We start from the raw sequence: 18,233 nt of genomic DNA on the forward strand, positions 1-18,233 counted from the left end.
GGCATGCGAAGTACACACTTTTATGAAAAAACAAATTCCACAGACGGCGCTACTGTTGATGTCATATTTCGCAGCCCTAGCACTACCGCGATAACCAAGCTCACGCCACCTGTAACTAAGAGGAAGAAAAGGCTCTAGTGACGTACAGAGTTACTCCGATGCCAAAGTCAGTGGACAATCCTCTAATGACGAGAATAACTCAGAAGATTAGAAAGAATTGTAAAAGAATTCAAGAGAGATCTCCCGTAGAAGGGATTGAGTCGCGGGGATAGATAGACGAGAGTATCGTCGGGGGGAGGGGGGAAGAAAGGAATAAGGGAAAATGTTTTAATTTTATTAGCTTTTGCGGCAATAATATGCAGCAGGTTATTATTGCCGCAAAAGTTTATAATGTCGCCGCAAAAGCTAATAACCCAAAATGCTGCATATTATCGCCGCAAAAGTTTATAATGTTGCCGCAAACGCTAATAATCGAAAATTAAAATCATATTTCAGGTAAATTTATTTGGGACGAGAAAAAGTCGCCGCCAACTTTTGTAGACGTTCATGGTCAATTAATGGCTAGCTGTTTGGAGACTGCATGGTGTTTGCTAATAGCTTAAAAACAGGTCTATAAAATAGATTATAAGAATTTCTCTATCTATTCTCTCTCTCTCTCTCGCGTAAGATCACCTCATCATGTTTCATTGTTTATTATATTGCCCGTCAACCAATGACAAGGGATAGGATTTTCCGGCCATAATAATTAAGGAGACTTGACTTTGTAACATAAAAAAATGTTTGTATGAACCAGGTGTGACATGATATTGAACATAAACTTTTTAATACGATGATCATAAGCAATGCTAAAGATCTTGTTTATTTGTTTTTTGTTTCCAATATACTTCCCTCTTAGTGAATTAATAATAAAGGAATCTCAAAAACATTTTTTTATCAATTACAACTTTTCTGAACTATTATCAATTACAACTTAATTAAGAACATGCAGGTGGGATTTGTATATATATATATTTCTTCTATCTTTTCAGTTCAACTCTTGCATGCTCCACATATCATGACATGAGCATACTAATCATGCTCAAAAACAAAATATCAGTCTACGCACAATTAAAGAGTTGGAAGCCATATAATTGAAAGAAAATTACATCACCAGCTGTCATTTAAGTATGGTTTTGTCAGACCAGATTCGATAGGTTTTGCGTTTGTTCCGTATCTTTTTTTTAATAAATCTTCTCAATCTCCTAACACTCTATATTTTATATTTTTTTAATTTTTATTAATTTTTTTCTCTTATCAAATATTTATTATAGGAATAATAAATAAAAAATTTAAAATAATTTAAAAAGAATAAACTTAAAAAAAATATTAAAAAATTTAAAAATTTAAAAAAATATGAAATATAGAATAGAGTGGAGTTGCGTAAAAAAAAGATGAAGCTGTTGTCGAGTCGTAGACGTATTCATTGGGGGGGCCAGGCTTTACCCGTGAAGTTTCTCTGAGTATGAACGTCGTTCATTACTGCAGTTTCTTATTTTACTTATAATATTGATCTTAAAAGAAGGAAGAAAAGCCTCTGCATGCCTAAAAAGGACTCAATAATTGAGGAGAAAGAGCTGCAACCAGCTATAATTGCTATAGCCAGTGACCATGCGAATCTTTAATGAACTCGTACTAATGCAGAAACTTCTGGCAAAATAGTAGGACGTTGCAGAAACGAAATCTAAGGTCCAAATATAATGACAGGTGTTAGCAAATTAACCAATTAAATTGCAAATTTGCTGAATATATACATGAGTCCCTATATATATATATGTCTTGTTTCACATGCAAATATGCTATTTTTTTGTAAGAACCAACTTTAATTAGCAGTGTATTGGATGTGTTAATAAACCAGTAAAGATTTTTATAAAAGTCGATCCACACGTGTTGGGGGGGTACCCAGAAGTTGGGGTTGTTTCAACATGTACTGGCCCAATAGAAAAGAAAAGAACAAGCTACAATAATTTGTAGCCGCGGCGATATAATGCTTCTCATCTATTTCTCTGCTGTCATGCTTAGCCGAACGCATCTATAAACGATATGTCTGCCAATATGCTCCACCAATCAACCTGTGCCATCTCTCCCTTTACTTTGTCTAGAAATATGGAAAGGATAAGGCCTTGATCTGGTGAGCAAATTATCTGGGTTTTTAAATTCAGTTCTTCAAGTTAATTTTAAGTTGCGTTTGGATGTTGAACTGAGTTGAATTGAGTTGAGATGATAAAATATTATTAAAATATTATTTTTTAATATTATTATTATTTTGAGATTTAAAAAAGTTGAATTGTTTATTATATTTTGTATTGAAATTTGAAAAAGATATAATGATGAATTGAAATGAATTGAAATGATTTTGTAATCCAAACGTACCTGTCTTCGTGCCTTTATCCAGTTTGTGTTGCGAAACACGAAGACAATAAAGTAAAATGTACACAAAAGATAATCACACAATATAGATTTACGTAGTTCAATAACGTATCTATATCTATAGAACTATAGAGAATTTTATTATATTAAGGAATCATAAAGTATAGTTGTGGGACGATTTTCATTATTCAAAACAGCTGTATTATACATGAAAATAAGCATATTTATAGGATTACATGACGGAAATCTTAATTTTTACTTTTCTGTAACATTCGCTTGAGTGGAGTGTCGAGTGCGCATCAAACAAACTATTTGTGTGGCATTCTTTCAAGCCCACTTTTGAGCGACTGTCGAGCAAATTTTTTGTCTGGACTTTGCTCAACCCAAATACTGTCGAGCAAGACTCTATTGAAGATTCTGTCTAAACTTCGCTCTAGCCGAAAGTCGAGCAAATGTTGAACGAATTTTTTGTCTTGCTTCTTGAGTAAAAAAGAGTGCCAATAAACCACTCAAAAAACCAGCCTAGCTCATTAAGAATTAACTAAAAAATCGTAATAGATTATTATCGAGTCAAATCATCAAGTTAGATGAGTCATCGTAACAATAAACCAGCAAGAAATGTGTATACATTAGCCTCGACAACATTTTCCTATCCATGAGATCACTATATATGTTATCAGAGCTGTTTGCTTTACTAACCTAACTACTCTGATCTGATCATTAGGACGTTATAGCTCAATTATTTGATAACCAAATGCCTGCCTTAATCAATTGGTCTGCTGTGGGTTCCCCCCGTGATCTCTTCTTTTCCGGTAATGCTGGAAGTTTGGCTAACAATATATTAACAGATCATTTGCATTATTAGCTTTATTTTGATTAGAATATAGCATTAGCAATATCACCATAAATCGTCATATTTGATATGGTATCTAATATAAAAAGCATTTTATTAGTCGCTAATTAATGATAAATAATTAATTAATAAACAAGAATAAATTAGCTTAATTATGAAACATGATGGCACGTATATTCATTTATAATTAATGAAGTTTGATATAATTTAAAAAATCAACCAACAAAGCATTATGGCAGCTCGACCCATGTGCATGTGCAACAACCCACTTCTCAATAATAATATCCATGCAAGGATCTAATCGACTATACCTCTGCAGGTCGTTGTCATCCCACCCCAAGAAAAAGATAGCAGTGAAATATTCTTATTATACTCCATCTAAACTAATGTTTTCCAGCATTTTGGATCACGTAAAAGAGAGTTGAAATTCCAAACATGACCTTCCAATATGCCAAAAGTCGAAGCCGAGGTGTCTGAAACCGAAGCCGTTCATGTTAAAGAAAGCTCTTGGGGGTTGCCTTGTGACTATCAGCAAGTTGGAATTAGCTAAATAAGAAAAGGATCCTTTTGGTTTTTGGCAGTTTCTTCGCTTATGTATATATTTAATTCATCGATCGAGTTGAAAAGAACATGATATTAAAGTAAAATATTAAGCATGGCCTATAAATTAACGAAACGTCAATTACAGATTAAAAAGATTAAGAGTACTAGTATTGAACTCATTAAATTTATTTTTAAATTTTGATAAAAAGTACATATTTTTCATATATTTAAAACTTCTTTATTCATAATTTCACATTAGATTAGTTATTAAATTCATCAAAATAATAATATAATATTATTTTTTTAATAATAATATTATTTTTTTATATTTTATAATTACACTAATCATATGTTAATAAATAATTTAATTTTATTCTTACATTATTATTATAAGACGGTTGAAGATTAAACGTGAATAAAAAAAATCATTAGAGATTAAAAATGAATAAAAAATAGATTTGATGAGTGAACAATAGCTTTCAAATGTGAAGAAACATATTCATTTATTATAGTTCAAAATTTCATATTTATCTTTTTGATTAATCTAATACAACTCTCTTTTAATAAAATTTATCATATTTTATATTTGATTAAATTTTTGACGACGCTATTGCCAATAGCCTAAGTCTGATCATCTCATTTCATGCACAAGATCAGGCCTCTAACTGCCCTCTAAAAGTCACAGAAGTTTATAGAAAAAGAAAAAAAATGCAGAATTGTTAGCTCCATTTCCGTGGGTCTGTTCGTTTCGATCCGCAGAAAGTCACAGAAGTTTAAAAAATGCAGACGTCCATTAATACATTACTCTCTCTCTCTCTCTCTCTCTCTCAGTTTTTTCAAATAAGTGCATCATAAATGAACCTTACGTTGATTATTGTCCTTCTGATCATCTTTTCTTCATATACGTAGTCCATCATAAATGAACTGCATGCATGCATGCGTTGATGATGCCTGTCCAGCGATCAATAACCACAAATATATATTAGACTTAAAAAATAAAAAAACAAAAATAGACGATTGGAAGAACACCTGAGACTTCAAAGTAAAGAAGGCAGCTAGCTTAGACAAAATAAAAGAGAAACTTTAAGGTAATTAGTACAGTACTACGGGATATATACATACACACGGGGAACGGTTCTCCGAGTTGGTTTAGGAAGTGAGAATATTTAAAAAGTGTTAAAAATATTTATAAATAATAATAAAAAAATATTAAATAATAATAAAGAATAGGTGAAAAATAATGAATAGTAAAAAAATAAGTTAAGAATAATAATAAAGTAAAGAATAGTAATAAGAGTACTTGAGATACTCTCACTTGAACATACATTTGTGTATTTGACATAATGATTTAAATAAAAAAAATGAAAAAAATTAATAACTTATTTGTTTGGAAAAAAAATACAGAGTTAAAGAAAAACAAAAAATCAAGATTGAAAAAAATCTAAATTTCAGTAAAATATCTAATCGCAGATATGTTAAGAGTCTTGGTAAAACATGATTCTTCATTAAATTCTATAAGAAAGTTACATGTCAAATAGCTAAGAGACTTAAGGACATTTTGATAAAACAAAATTATTCATTAAATTCTATAAAAGAGTTAGACGTTAAATAGTCAGTAATTTTAAAAATCTTTTGATAAAATATGATTTAAAAAAAAAAAATTAACAGAAAAATAATAAAAATGATTATTTATGGTTAGATAGTTGCTTATTTTTATTTTTTATGTTTTTGGGATATGAAGTTTAGACGTACGCGGTGAAGTTTTTTAAGATGATATGATCGACGTGACCGGTGGAGGTCAACATGAATTATATAAGGATAATGAACCAAATTATATTTATATATATATGTAAATATAATATATCATTCTTTGATTTAGAAGCTACTAATTTACCCGTAAACCATAATATATATATATATATTTATATACACGCAAGAATAAGAATGGAGCAGTGATACACTAACAATCTATCTACAATTTGTCTACTACTTCTTTATAAAATATAATTTTTTCAAATTTTAGATACATCAAATCAAAACAAAAAAGCAAAGTCAAATTTAAAAATAATATTATTTTATTCAATAGGAGTTTAAGAATAATAAATTAGTTAGTAGTTTATCATTTCTCGTAAGAATGTGCAAAACCGTTATTTTTTTAAATTTTACTAGATATAAGTGAGTTTGCGTATTAAATTATATATTAATATTTGAAAAAATTTACTCAATTTCTTACTATTCACACAATCTCCACATATCACATATTTTTTAATTTTTATTATTATTTTTCTTTTATTAAATATTTAATATATGAATAATGAATAAAAAAATTAAATTATTTTAAAAAGAATAAACTCAAAAAATTTTTTTAAAAAAATATTAAAATTTAAAAAAATGTGATGTGTGGAGGTTGAGAAGGTTGTGTAGCATTACTTTTAATATTTACATGGTTTTTTTATTGAGAAGAAAAATAAAAATAAAAATTTTAAAAGAAGAATAAGATCATCTATCTTACAAAAATCATTTTCATTTTTAATTCGTACATTTTCGTTAAATAGACGCCTTACATATCAACATCAATGTGCAATTTAATACGCGAAATTGTTTGCAAGAAGATTTTTCTTTTTTTCGATTTACTAAAATTTTGAAAACTGAATATTATTTTAAAGAAATATAAACACACCGGTTAATTCTACGAAAAAATTGCAATAGTGTGGTGAATAATATAAGAATTTGCACTCATCCATGTAAATTCTGTGAATTAACCTGTGGCTGTATCGATCACTTCTTTATTATTTTTTCAAGTATCCGATTTTCTTCAATATGCAATAATATTCAAAGAGTAAGATATTTATATTAATTATATTGACAATCGTCAACTTGTATGCGCAATTGATGTTGAAACGAAACCCATGCCTTGATTATAGACAGATGAGGGTTTGAAGAGAAGTACGTGAACTTCGACCAAATTTGCGGATAGATCAATATATGTGAAGAGTAGTACATGAACTTAGATGAACTCTTGGCATATATGCAAATGGCAGGGGACCAAAATCATCATGAGGAGGGGAAGAGAATTATATATATATATATATATGTATGTATTGTTTTCCAATCACATTTATATATTCACATCAATAAATATAATTAAAAATGATAAAATAAAACAAAAATAACGCTAAAAAAGAAATTAGAAAACTCTGATTCGATCCCTAGGTACCTACATTATTGCAAATTACTTCCATACGAAATATTGTACGTTAATAGGTTATAATAACCACGAGTCTGGACCATAATGCATAGAAACGTGAACGTGACATAAGGCGCTTGCGGTATATATGGAAATTGAAAACACCCACATATGTATATAATATAATTCATGATCAGGTGATTCCAAGACTATCAAGCTAGCTAGCTCGCTAGGGTACTCATGTAGAGCTTCCTTAAAAAATGTAGTCACCCAAAAACAAATACAAATACAAAAACAAAACAAAACAAACATATATATATAATAAAAATTAGAAATGGGACAATATGTATAATTTTAAAACACAATGCATAATTAACTTAATATATTTTCAAATAATTTTTCTTGAAAGAGTGATCAGAAGCTAGCTAGGGGATAAAAACAATAAGCAATCATTTATATCCCCCACTTTATTTTCAAAGAATTTGTCTGGAAATTGACTCCATTGATCATTTTTAGTTTATCTGTAACTATTATTTTTATGAGAAATGATATTTGAAATTTTAAGTTTTGCAAGTTTTGTATATTTTTTTTTTCTTAAAAAAAGTGAATAATACTATAATCCATATAAAAACTCTATTATTTTTCAAAGAGATTATACGGTAATTAATATTACACACTCCGAGACTGTATTGAACATTATCTTGCTTTATATTTCTTTTTGGTAAGCACGATAAATGATATAGAAGCACATAGAGTAATATTCATTCAGAGTTTATTACATATAATTAAGCTAGTGGAGGATGTTTCCATTATGGAAATTAAATAAGGAAGTAATTAAGGGGTTAAAATATTTATTGAGAGAGAATGCCACCAAATTGGGATTTAGTGGCCGGCTGTGCATGATTACCTAATTAATTGATTGTTTTGATTCTAATGAATCTTCTTAGCTTTGATCAGTATCTATCTTTTGATTCTAAACAAGTGTTGAACTGCATTCAGAACCACCAGAATAATTAGATGGTTCATATATATTCTACCATTTTTTTTTTATTAATAAATCAAACAAAATAATTGCATTGAGAGAAAATTTAGCCTCTTGGCCACCAAATTCTGATGGTTCATATCTATCTTACGATTTATTTTTTGGTAGAAAAAAATGGATCACACGATTTTGAACTTAAATAAGACAAATAATTTGTATAAGATTCAAATAGACAAGTTTCATACAAATTTTTATAAAAAAGTAAACTTCACTTTAAAAAAATATAAAAAGAAGTACTATTTTTTATTAGTAAAATTCTTTTTTTTTACAAAAAATTTGTATAAGACTTGTCTATTTGAAACTTATCCTAACATTACTCTCTAAATAATAACCAAATTTTGTCATTTACCAATCACATTACCTCATATATAAAAGAAAAAAAGATTTTTAAATTCTTCACGTATGCATTGTTTTGTGGGTATAGATACACACAACATATTTTTATAATATATTTTATAATAATATTATAAAATAAAAATATTTTTATAAAATAACGTTACTTTTATAAAATATTTTATAAAATTATCTTTTATTTAAGACATTATTATAAAATATGATGTCGAAAATATTACGAATAAATCATTTTCTTTCTCTTGTCACCACTTGCATGGGCCAAAACTGGTCCATCAAAGCCACGTCAGAAGCCTGACTAAGTCTGCGGCCCTACCATCATAGTCACTGACACGTGGGCGGTTGAAAAAATGGTGTGAAAAACTATTTATCTAATAATTCTTAAGACTTTTTTTACGGTCCTACTTAAACTAAAGAAAAGTGCACTGCTGACTCAGCACTGAGACTTCCCAAAGGGATAAACCCAACCGTAGAAACTGGAGCTTTTGAAGTTGAAACTACCGATATAAATAATTAAATATGATTGTTTTCCTGTTTTTTTAAAAGAAAAAAAAAACCGCAAGGAACAGTCAATCGATAACACGTGGCGAAGACAAGGACAACATGAGCAGCGGGACCCGAAAGGAAACATAATTGAAACGGTGTCGTTGAGGTCCATTTGCTCGGACTCGGAGATCCTGCGCTATAAATAGACGTGGCCGAGATGGGAAGAACTTACTCCTTCAAACCAGAGTACGTGGTGTTCCCTCCTATATACACTCCACCCCCCCCTCTTCTCGTTCGTTGTTTCTGAGTACGTTTTTAGCTATCAATCGAGTGGTCGAAAAGATCGAAACTCTCTTTCACCTATATTTTTATTAGCAAAAACGTTCTTGTTCTTGGTCTTAGGTTCTGCAATTCACAATGTGTGGAATACTTGCTCTTCTTGGCTGCTCTGATGACTCTCAGGCCAAAAGGGTTCGCGTGCTTGAGCTTTCCCGCAGGCAATTTATATCCCTTGAACTCTCTCTCTCTCTCTCTCTCTATGGTTATTTATCTTATCTGTTCATGTTTCCTTAATTTGCCCCATTCTAAGCTGCTTCTTTTAAGGTAAGCACAACAGAAAAATAGGTGGTTTTTTCAACGTCTTTGGAGGTTCAACAAATAACAAAAATTTCTACCCATGATTTTGTTTGCCTGCCGTGGAGAACGTCTCCATTTTCCTTTTTTCTCAAGCCTCCAAGAAATCAAACGGTTTTGTATATCGGCGAGTATATTTTGCATAGGTTTAAAATATAAGGGAGAAAAAACCATCATTATCTGAACTTAATCAAAGCGTCGACATGGTGTTGGTCTTACAATCCGAATGCAGAAGTGATACTGTGGTGGCAGTAATTCTTCCCCATCAACGTCTTATCTTGACCATGTTGATATGCTGGTCCCAAGCTTATGCTGTCGTCAGAGAGGAAAATTAATTGTTTTGAATGACCAAGTTTCTTGCTCCATCCAAATTGTTGCTATATGGAAGAGAAAAAAAGGAAAGAAACATTGTCGCCATATGGGGGCACCCATGTGGAAAAAAGGGATAAAATTATGGGGGATAAGTGATATTAAAATATGGAAAGGATAAGAATTTAATCATGGTAACCATGTGGGATGTGGGTCCATGATACATACATCACTTACTACGACTAATGGTGGATGTTAAATGAAAATGGTTTAGCTTGTACGAGGAACCAACAACCTGCAACTCTGAAATGGTTTCCATTCTGCTTGTTACAGATTGAAGCACCGTGGTCCTGACTGGAGCGGGCTGTATCAGCATGGGGATTGTTATCTGGCCCATCAGAGGTTGGCCATTATTGATCCCGCTTCCGGTGATCAACCTCTCTTCAATGAGGACAAGTCAATCGTTGTCACGGTAGGCCATTTTCCTAAATTATTCATGATAGTGATATTCATTCTCAACTTTTAGCTATCTAACTTTCATTTTCAGCAGCTTTAAAATTTTGTTCGTGTTAGTAGCGTAGAGGACAAGTAGGTAGTAGTATATTGCCCTGCAGTTAGATTAGTTTGTTCGGAGTCCAAGAGCTTTCTTTGTTTTATTAATTTTTTTTTATTATAATTGCAAAATTGATGGAGAAGTTTGTGTTGAACATCAGGTAAATGGAGAGATTTACAACCATGAAGATCTGAGGAAGCATCTGCCGAATCACGAGTTTCGAACTGGCAGTGATTGCGATGTTATTGCCCACCTGGTGGGTCTTTGGGATGTCTTTGTACTAATCAATATCAAACTTGATTCATAATCTAAAAGAAGCTTTTAGCATTTTGATACACATGATAATTTCTTGTTGAACTTTAACATATAGAGGACATATATAGTTCTTGCTTAAGCAATAACAGTCTTGATAAATCTTTGTGCAGTACGAGGAGTATGGGGAAAGTTTTATTGACATGTTGGACGGCATGTTTTCTTTTGTTCTACTGGATACCCGCGACAATAGCTTCATTGTTGCCCGTGATGCTATTGGAATCACCTCCCTCTACATCGGTTGGAGCCTTGATGGTAATGTTTCAGGGGATCCTGTTTTTTTGAGTGCAGCCATGGCAATATATGTTCTATCTGCAATTTTGAACCGAAATTGGTGTTAGAAACTTAACCTTATTGTATTATGTTCAGGCTCGATTTGGGTGTCATCTGAACTTAAAGGTTTAAATGATGACTGTGAGCATTTTGAGAGCTTTCCTCCTGGCCACTTGTACTCGAGCAGAGAAGGTGGACTAAGGCGATGGTACAATCCTCCTTGGTTCTCCGAGGCTATTCCCTCAACCCCATACGATCCACTTGTGCTGAGACGTGCTTTTGAAAATGTGAGATTCCTATACTGTTTCCCAAGAGTGACTTAAAAGTTATTTCATCAGTCCTTGTAATTCTATAACTTAGCCCGAGTTTCTTGAAAATATGATTTGCCAAAGGCCCAAACGCTTCCTTTACTTCGCGGTTGGAGTCACAGCTCCAAGCCTCGTGAGAGGGTTCCAGATTTGGTTAAGATAAAGACAAATCTTGTGTCTTTGGCTCATTTGCCCATTTTATGTGCAGGCTGTGATCAAACGGCTGATGACTGATGTGCCATTTGGTGTTCTGCTGTCTGGGGGCCTTGATTCATCTTTGGTTGCCTCCATCACTGCCCGCCACTTGGCTGGGACAAAGGCTGCCAAGCAATGGGGAACACAACTCCATTCGTTTTGTGTCGGCTTAGAGGTTTGTTGTAAATCTTCATGATAACCAATTATACTGCAGCTCAGTGAAACTTCTTTTAGTGTCAAGACCAGTTTTTTTGTTGATAAGCAGGGTTCCCCCGATCTGAAGGCCGCAAAAGAAGTTGCAGATTATTTGGGTACAGTTCATCATGAATTTCACTTTACTGTTCAGGTATTAAGACAAAATTAGCATTTAAATCTCAAGTTTGGCCCGTTTTCGTGACCATCACGAAAACTAACAACTTTTGTCTGTGTTGTGACAGGATGGGATTGATGCCATAGAAGATGTTATCTACCATATCGAAACCTATGATGTTACAACGATAAGAGCAAGCACCCCTATGTTTCTTATGGCACGTAAAATCAAATCGCTAGGGGTGAAAATGGTGATTTCTGGTGAAGGTTCTGATGAGATTTTTGGTGGATATTTGTACTTCCACAAGGCACCCAACAAGGAAGAGTTCCACGAGGAAACATGCCGAAAGGTACTATAATCTTTTGAGGCACAAAGATCGCTGATATGTGGGCTGGTAGCATGAAAGATTATATGTTACATTCTGTTCTCGTTTGCAGATTAAGGCACTCCACCAGTATGATTGCCTTAGAGCAAATAAAGCAACATCTGCATGGGGCTTGGAAGCTCGAGTTCCCTTTTTAGACAAGGAATTCATTAGTGTTGCCATGGATATTGATCCCCAGTGGAAAATGGTACACAATTAACACTCGCTAAATTGAGTTTCCTTGATCTTTTCCATCGGAACTAAGATCATTAAAAATTACAAAATCACTCAATGGGTTTACCATCTTTTTCAATCAATTTCAGATAAAACGAGAAGAGGGACGCATTGAGAAATGGGTTCTAAGGAAGGCTTTCGATGATGAGGAGCGTCCCTATCTGCCAAAGGTATTGCAAATTGAACAATAAGTTTACAATTCAACGTTACTTGTCAGCATGGTAACTACATAGCTAACATGTCCTCCTCGATGCCCTGCAGCACATTCTGTACAGGCAAAAAGAACAATTCAGCGATGGAGTTGGCTATAGCTGGATTGATGGGCTCAAAGCCCATGCTGCTCTGCATGTAATAACCCGTACCACCTGCTTTCTGCTTTTTCGAACCTTTTTTTAGTTTGTTAACTTTACACACACTTCTACTGGAAGCTAAATGATCTTATATGACTGTCGTGGCTGATGATTAGGGCTCAACTCATACTTTCAGGTAACTGATAAGATGATGCTTAATGCTGCACACATTTTCCCACAAAACACTCCCACCACAAAAGAAGCCTACTACTACAGGACCATTTTTGAGAGGTTCTTCCCACAGGTGATGAAACCAACTGAACTTAGCCAGCAGACATTTAGTCTTCAATGTGGATAACATCGAGAACTAACTCGGTTATGCTTGCCTTCATTTTCTGTTTGGTCTTGCAGAACTCGGCCAGGCTTACCGTCCCCAGTGGAGCGAGTATAGCCTGCAGCACAGCTAAAGCTGTCGAGTGGGATGCTGCATGGTCCAACAATCTTGATCCTTCTGGGAGGGCTGCTTTAGGAGTCCATCTTTCTGCTTATGACAAGCAGGTCCCCTCTGTCAGCCCTGGCATACCAGAGATTCTTGATAATGTACATCTGAAGATGGAAGTTAGCACTCCAGGAGTTGCAATCCAAAGTTAGATGGCCTATGGAGGACATAATTATTTGTGACTTGAACCATTTGAGTCACTTTGCAAGCCCTGTTATATTGAAAGGGATAATACTCTTGATGTTAAGAAAGAACTATTATGGTGTTGTAAGATGATGTGTGATCAACGTAGTCTACTTTTCCTTATACGTAGTTTTTGAAGTGTGCAATGAATATATTTCATCTGTTTTTAAGACAAAATGGGAAATCTTCCTTCTTTATCTCCAACTTCAAAAATTACTGATATGATTGGCAATACTAATAACCAATAGGCAGACCCAAAATACTATAAAGAATGATTCTTATATGTACCTAATTAATGAACCATTTTTGTTAGCATCTTTCTTATGTTGGTTTTTGACAAAGTCTCGAGTGCAGAACTCAGCCAAGTTTAAAGCAGAAAAGACCAATCCCAAAAGCTTCCGAAACGACAGAAAAACTTAATTCGTAGGGAGACATTCTATAAGCGTCTTTCTTTACAAAAGTAGCCCAACCTCGTTGCACGGTTAACTCCAAGCACAGCTCGTTAAACAAGGCCCAGGCCGCTTTTGAAAGTGGGCCTCGTTTCAAAAGACTTAAAAGAATTAGAACGATTTGTCAAACAAAGAGCCTGGCTCCGCGGAAGTTGGGCTTATAAATGCAACCATCTTCTGGAGCTATGCATTTTTGCGAAAAACACAAAAAATACAACGGTAGAGTGTGGCTGCTGGGATTCGAGCCCAGGTCTCCACGGCCACAACGTGGAATTCTTACCACTAAACTACAGCCACTTATGTACTCAATGTCGTGTAGAGATTATAACATCTTCGCATATACTATGTCATTTCACTCACGAGGAAGACAAAAAATTAATAACTTAGAATAACTCAATAACATGTGTTGGTCAAGATTTCGAGATTTGTTTATTGCGTTGAAATGAGATGAGATATTTTATTAAATATTGAATAAAATATTATTAAAATATAATATTTTAATATAAGTTTTTTTTTTTTTTTTTTTTTTTTTTTAATTTGGGGGAAGGGAGTTTTGAACTCCAGACCTCTATTTTGAAGAATTATTTTTATTTTATTATTTGAAAAAGTTGAATTGTTTATTATATTTGTGTAAGAATTTAAAAAAATTATAATGATAAGATGAGATGAGATAGTTTTGTATATCCAAACTGAGCCTAAATTAGATGGCTAAAATCTTGTCACCTCAGCATTTATCATATGTGTAGTATGAAACAAATTTAGCACAAGAATATTCTAATATCTGAACCTTGGCAATTGCATATATTACACGCAATAAATGTTGAAATGGTAAATGTTAAGTTTGAAGTACCCAAAGAAAGTGACGGTAAGTTTCGTTGTGTTAATTACAAATTTGTGTAGGTAACCTATTGAATGAGATTGGGCCAACACTCTTGAAAAAAAGTAGCAAGATGTTTAAGTTGGTATATCTAACAACAATATTTATATATATATATATATGTAGTCTTATTTCCCAACAATATGCCATTAATTTACACGAGAGAGATGTGCAATTTTGCACTCTCTAGCTAAATTTATCACAACAATTAAAAACCATAGACTAGTAACAAACACACTAAATTAAGGAAAACAAAGTATTATAGAACAATTGGTTCCAAGTATCAGGCAATCCAGGAAGGCACCAATGGCTACAATCGGCAGACCTTGCAGGGTTGGCTCGCTGCTTGGGGCTCAAATCTCCGCTGTAGATGGAAGGGTGGCCGTCTTTCCTCAGCTCAGATAGCATGGTTATGTCCAACATGTATGCAGGGTTATGCATGTCCCTAATGACACTGTCCACCACCCTCATTTGATCAGGGTATGTCCCAGGGTATGTTGTTCCTGTAATTGGTACTGTTTCTCCATAACAATTCTTTGTTGTTGATGCTGTTGTGCCAACATTCCATTCACTTGGGCTGCCAAAAAAAAGTCATCCACCAACACATTTCAGGTCTCTAATCTGGCTAAGGGATTAACATTATGGAACCTAACACAGCAAGCCAGATATTTTGATCTGGTAGCTGAACTTGAAGATGCTGGATAATCAGAACAGACCCCTGTAAATACTAATAGTACTAGAGTGTGATTACTAATAGGAAAAACCAGGTGGGCCACCGTGATTTCTAGTGAAGCACAGAAGCTAGTTTGTCCGCCGACGGCATTGCTTGTGCTTAGTGCCACCGACAGAAACTTTCTTTTACTGATTTGTTTTTTTTATTTTAATTTATTTTCTTTCCCTGTGCAGAACTATCATTTATTGTGTCATGTTTTCTTTCTTGTCATCATATGAATATCATTTATCCTCTAATATTATATATACAGTAATATTTTAAAAGAACTAGTCGTTTTAGAAGTTCCCTAGGATTGAATGCCTCCCAACACTAATCTTGTTCTCTGGCTTTTCTTATTTCTTTGATAAATAACTTCACGGGACTCGGGAGTATCGTAGACCACATAAATTTCTTAAGGATTTAAGCCACAATATTCAACAGGTTGGGCCCAGTACAGCCCAACTCTCAACTTATAATTTTATAAACAGCTTATATTTTGGATCTCGAATTTAGGATTTAAATAGTATTTCGAATGAATTTATTTTATTTTATTTTTATTTAATGATTAAGAATGTATTTTTTAATAATATTATAAATTTTTTTAAAAAAAATATTTATGATGATTAAAAAAATATATAAAAAAAATTAAAATACACTATTCAATAATTTATTCAAAACTTAAAATTCGATAACTGTAGCACCGCTCGTTTTATAAACGGAGCAAATTTTTAGCATTTGAAACTTGCAGTGTAGCACTCCAACACACAATAATGAAGCCTAGATTTTCACCCAACGCAATTAATTATGAGAGAGAGAGAGAGAGAGAGAGAGAGAGAGAGAGAGAGAGAGAGAGAGAGAGAGAGAGAGACCCACTTGTAGTGTGTGGGAGAGATGGACATAAAGAACACTTTGGTTCTGGTGCTGTCAATGTTGGTGTCTACCCAATTGGCCCATGTTCTAAGTCCCTTGTCCAAAGCAGCCAACCGATCCATGTCTTGGTAAAATTTCCCTCCTGATTCCATGTAATCCCACCTGAAAATTATCACCTTAAAACCTTTAATCAAACTAGTCAACCTCTTAAACATACATATCATATACAAATAAATTGCAGATGTATGTTTTTTAAGTTGAAAACAAGGGCAAGAATTTGCCAACCCTTGAAGGGATCCTATGTGGCTCCACCAGTGACCAGTGTTAAAGGACAGCACATCGGCCCCCCGCCAAGCGTTGCCGTTGCCGGACATTTCTTCCAGCCTCAGAACTCTCTTTCCTTGCACCATTTCAATGCCAACCAGATATGGAGCTCGGTAAAATGATATGGACAGATTAAAATCCTGCAATAATGTTATAGCATAACACAATTATGGCTAGTTTGTGTAGACTATAATTCTGGGCCCAAAAAAAAGAAAAGATTAAAAAAGGTGGTTAGCGTGTTGCAGATAGCCAACCGGCAGAAGATAATACTGAAAGCTTTTGTTGGGTCTTTCAACAAAATTTCCAACTGGTTTTTGTACTATAAAAATAACTCTATCCTAGCCCTCTAGCATTAATTCAAGGATTCATGAATCGTGACGTAGATGAGTCAAATGACTTGTGGGGCGTGGCTACCAGAAAATCATGCGTTGTTTTTAGCTTTATCTCTTGGAATTCGTAAAAGTTGAGAAAGTAAATGCGAACTTGTAAAATTATTGAAAGAAAGACAGACAGGGAGGGTCAATACTATACTGAGACTGACCAAGAACTTAAAGGTTGAGAGAGGGTCGCCCCTGAAGATTTTTGTTGGGGTTGTAGGAGCTGCAGCTGAAATCATGCAAATCAAAGATTCCCATTGATTCCGTCCAAGCGAGTCACCCACAAACATCACCGTTTTCCCTCTCATTCTCAGTAGAAACTCAAGCCCATTGAACCTACCATGAATATGCTACAACATAAGTCACAAAAATTGTACAACAGAAATACAATAATCCTGCTGTTGCAAGAAAAAGCTGCAATTTTTTACCTTGGAAGCTCACAATTGAGGGGCTGCCATCGATACTTGAGGTAATCGGAGTCTGGCCGACCGTACATTTGGCAGTTGAACTCGGGGTCTATGATTGGACAGTTGGAAGATTGGTATAGTGGATATGTGTCATCACGAACCCAGGTGCCGGCAAACAATGCACAAGTGCTTTGGTTGGCTTGGATCATGGGACGTCTGTGTTGGTGGTTGGTATGGTGGCTTCTCAAGCCGAATAGGAGAGCTGAGGAGGCTCTGCGGGGCTGAACCACAAGTAGACACAGAATTGTTAGACACGACCCAAAAATAAAGCGAGAAGATTCATTGGAAAGAACCATTGCAGAGGCTATTAGGAAGGAATGAAAAAAGCAAAAGCAAAAAGGGAGGGAGAGGGGCTACGTCCTATATATAAAGGCCGGGATGAAGAGGAGGGGATGCGGGGAGTTTGGTTCTGTGCAATGCGGTTTTATATAAAAAAAAAAAATGGAGGGGGTGTTGACATCTTGTTTTGTTGTATGTAACATGGATGCATGTGAAGGTAGCTAGATGGGTTCACGTGAGTTAAATGTATTGATGGCGGTGTGCCTGTGAAGCTGATTTGGACCTTCAAACAGATCAGAAAGACTCACAATTTGCGGCTTGGGCTTTACATTTTTCCATCTGATTTTGTCAGTCTTATGTTTTCTGACAATATATTAAATAAAATTAGTATGATTGAAGGTGACAAAACTTTAAGTTAGAAGAGGAATATTATTTTCATCCTTATTACTGTTTGAGGAGCAACCAAACATAACAAAGTGATTGTTGCATCCCTTAGTGCAAGATTAGCTAGAACTCAAGTGAAAAACAGAAACCCCAGTTAAATCTG

General features: G+C 34.0%; 2 protein-coding genes and 1 non-coding gene across 4 annotated transcripts; 1 reads left to right on the forward strand and 2 right to left on the reverse strand.

Annotated features, from left to right (window-relative positions):
* The first annotated feature begins 9,031 nt into the window (after positions 1-9,031).
* LOC121238909 (asparagine synthetase [glutamine-hydrolyzing]) lies at positions 9,032-13,508 on the forward strand. 2 transcript variants are annotated; one of them, XM_041136004.1, is made up of 14 exons: positions 9,032-9,175; positions 9,271-9,365; positions 10,144-10,282; positions 10,524-10,619; positions 10,789-10,930; positions 11,045-11,235; positions 11,465-11,626; positions 11,717-11,797; positions 11,889-12,110; positions 12,199-12,333; positions 12,449-12,529; positions 12,621-12,707; positions 12,846-12,953; positions 13,061-13,508. In XM_041136004.1, the coding sequence occupies exons 2-14, from the start codon at positions 9,286-9,288 to the stop codon at positions 13,298-13,300; spliced, it is 1,764 nt and encodes a 587-aa protein (XP_040991938.1). In that variant the 5' UTR covers positions 9,032-9,175; positions 9,271-9,285; the 3' UTR covers positions 13,301-13,508. The 2 variants fall into 2 exon arrangements, with proteins under 2 accessions (XP_040991938.1, XP_040991937.1); XM_041136003.1 differs by having other exon boundaries at positions 9,094-9,365.
* Positions 13,509-14,005: 497 nt separating this feature from the next.
* Positions 14,006-14,077, reverse strand: TRNAH-GUG. Its single transcript has one exon. It is a non-coding gene; the product is annotated as a tRNA-His (tRNA).
* Positions 14,078-14,747: 670 nt separating this feature from the next.
* Positions 14,748-17,829, reverse strand: LOC121238944 (protein PMR5). Its single transcript, XM_041136048.1, has 5 exons — positions 17,369-17,829; positions 17,105-17,276; positions 16,525-16,703; positions 16,243-16,401; positions 14,748-15,234 (listed from the first exon to the last, which is right to left on the reverse strand). The coding sequence occupies exons 1-5, from the start codon at positions 17,701-17,703 to the stop codon at positions 14,895-14,897; spliced, it is 1,185 nt and encodes a 394-aa protein (XP_040991982.1). The 5' UTR covers positions 17,704-17,829; the 3' UTR covers positions 14,748-14,894.
* Between the last annotated feature and the right edge of the window lie 404 nt (positions 17,830-18,233).

The sequence above is a fragment of the Juglans microcarpa x Juglans regia genome, chromosome 7D (genome assembly GCF_004785595.1).
Source record: "Juglans microcarpa x Juglans regia isolate MS1-56 chromosome 7D, Jm3101_v1.0, whole genome shotgun sequence".
In the NCBI taxonomy this organism is placed as follows: domain Eukaryota; kingdom Viridiplantae; phylum Streptophyta; class Magnoliopsida; order Fagales; family Juglandaceae; genus Juglans; species Juglans microcarpa x Juglans regia.

Bases quoted from the DNA above. Each gene is read 5' to 3' on its own strand.
- LOC121238909 (XM_041136004.1), top strand. From the start codon at position 9,286: ATGTGTGGAATACTTGCTCTTCTTGGCTGCTCTGATGACTCTCAGGCC. The intron at 10,283-10,523 runs GTAGGCCATTTT...GTTGAACATCAG, and splicing joins ACAAGTCAATCGTTGTCACG to GTAAATGGAGAGATTTACAA. The intron at 10,620-10,788 runs GTGGGTCTTTGG...ATCTTTGTGCAG, and splicing joins GCGATGTTATTGCCCACCTG to TACGAGGAGTATGGGGAAAG.
- LOC121238944 (XM_041136048.1), bottom strand. From the start codon at position 17,703: ATGGTTCTTTCCAATGAATCTTCTCGCTTTATTTTTGGGTCGTGTCTA. The intron at 17,277-17,368 runs GTAAAAAATTGC...TATTCATGGTAG, and splicing joins CTCAATTGTGAGCTTCCAAG to GTTCAATGGGCTTGAGTTTC. The intron at 16,402-16,524 runs GTTGGCAAATTC...GATAATTTTCAG, and splicing joins CACATAGGATCCCTTCAAGG to GTGGGATTACATGGAATCAG.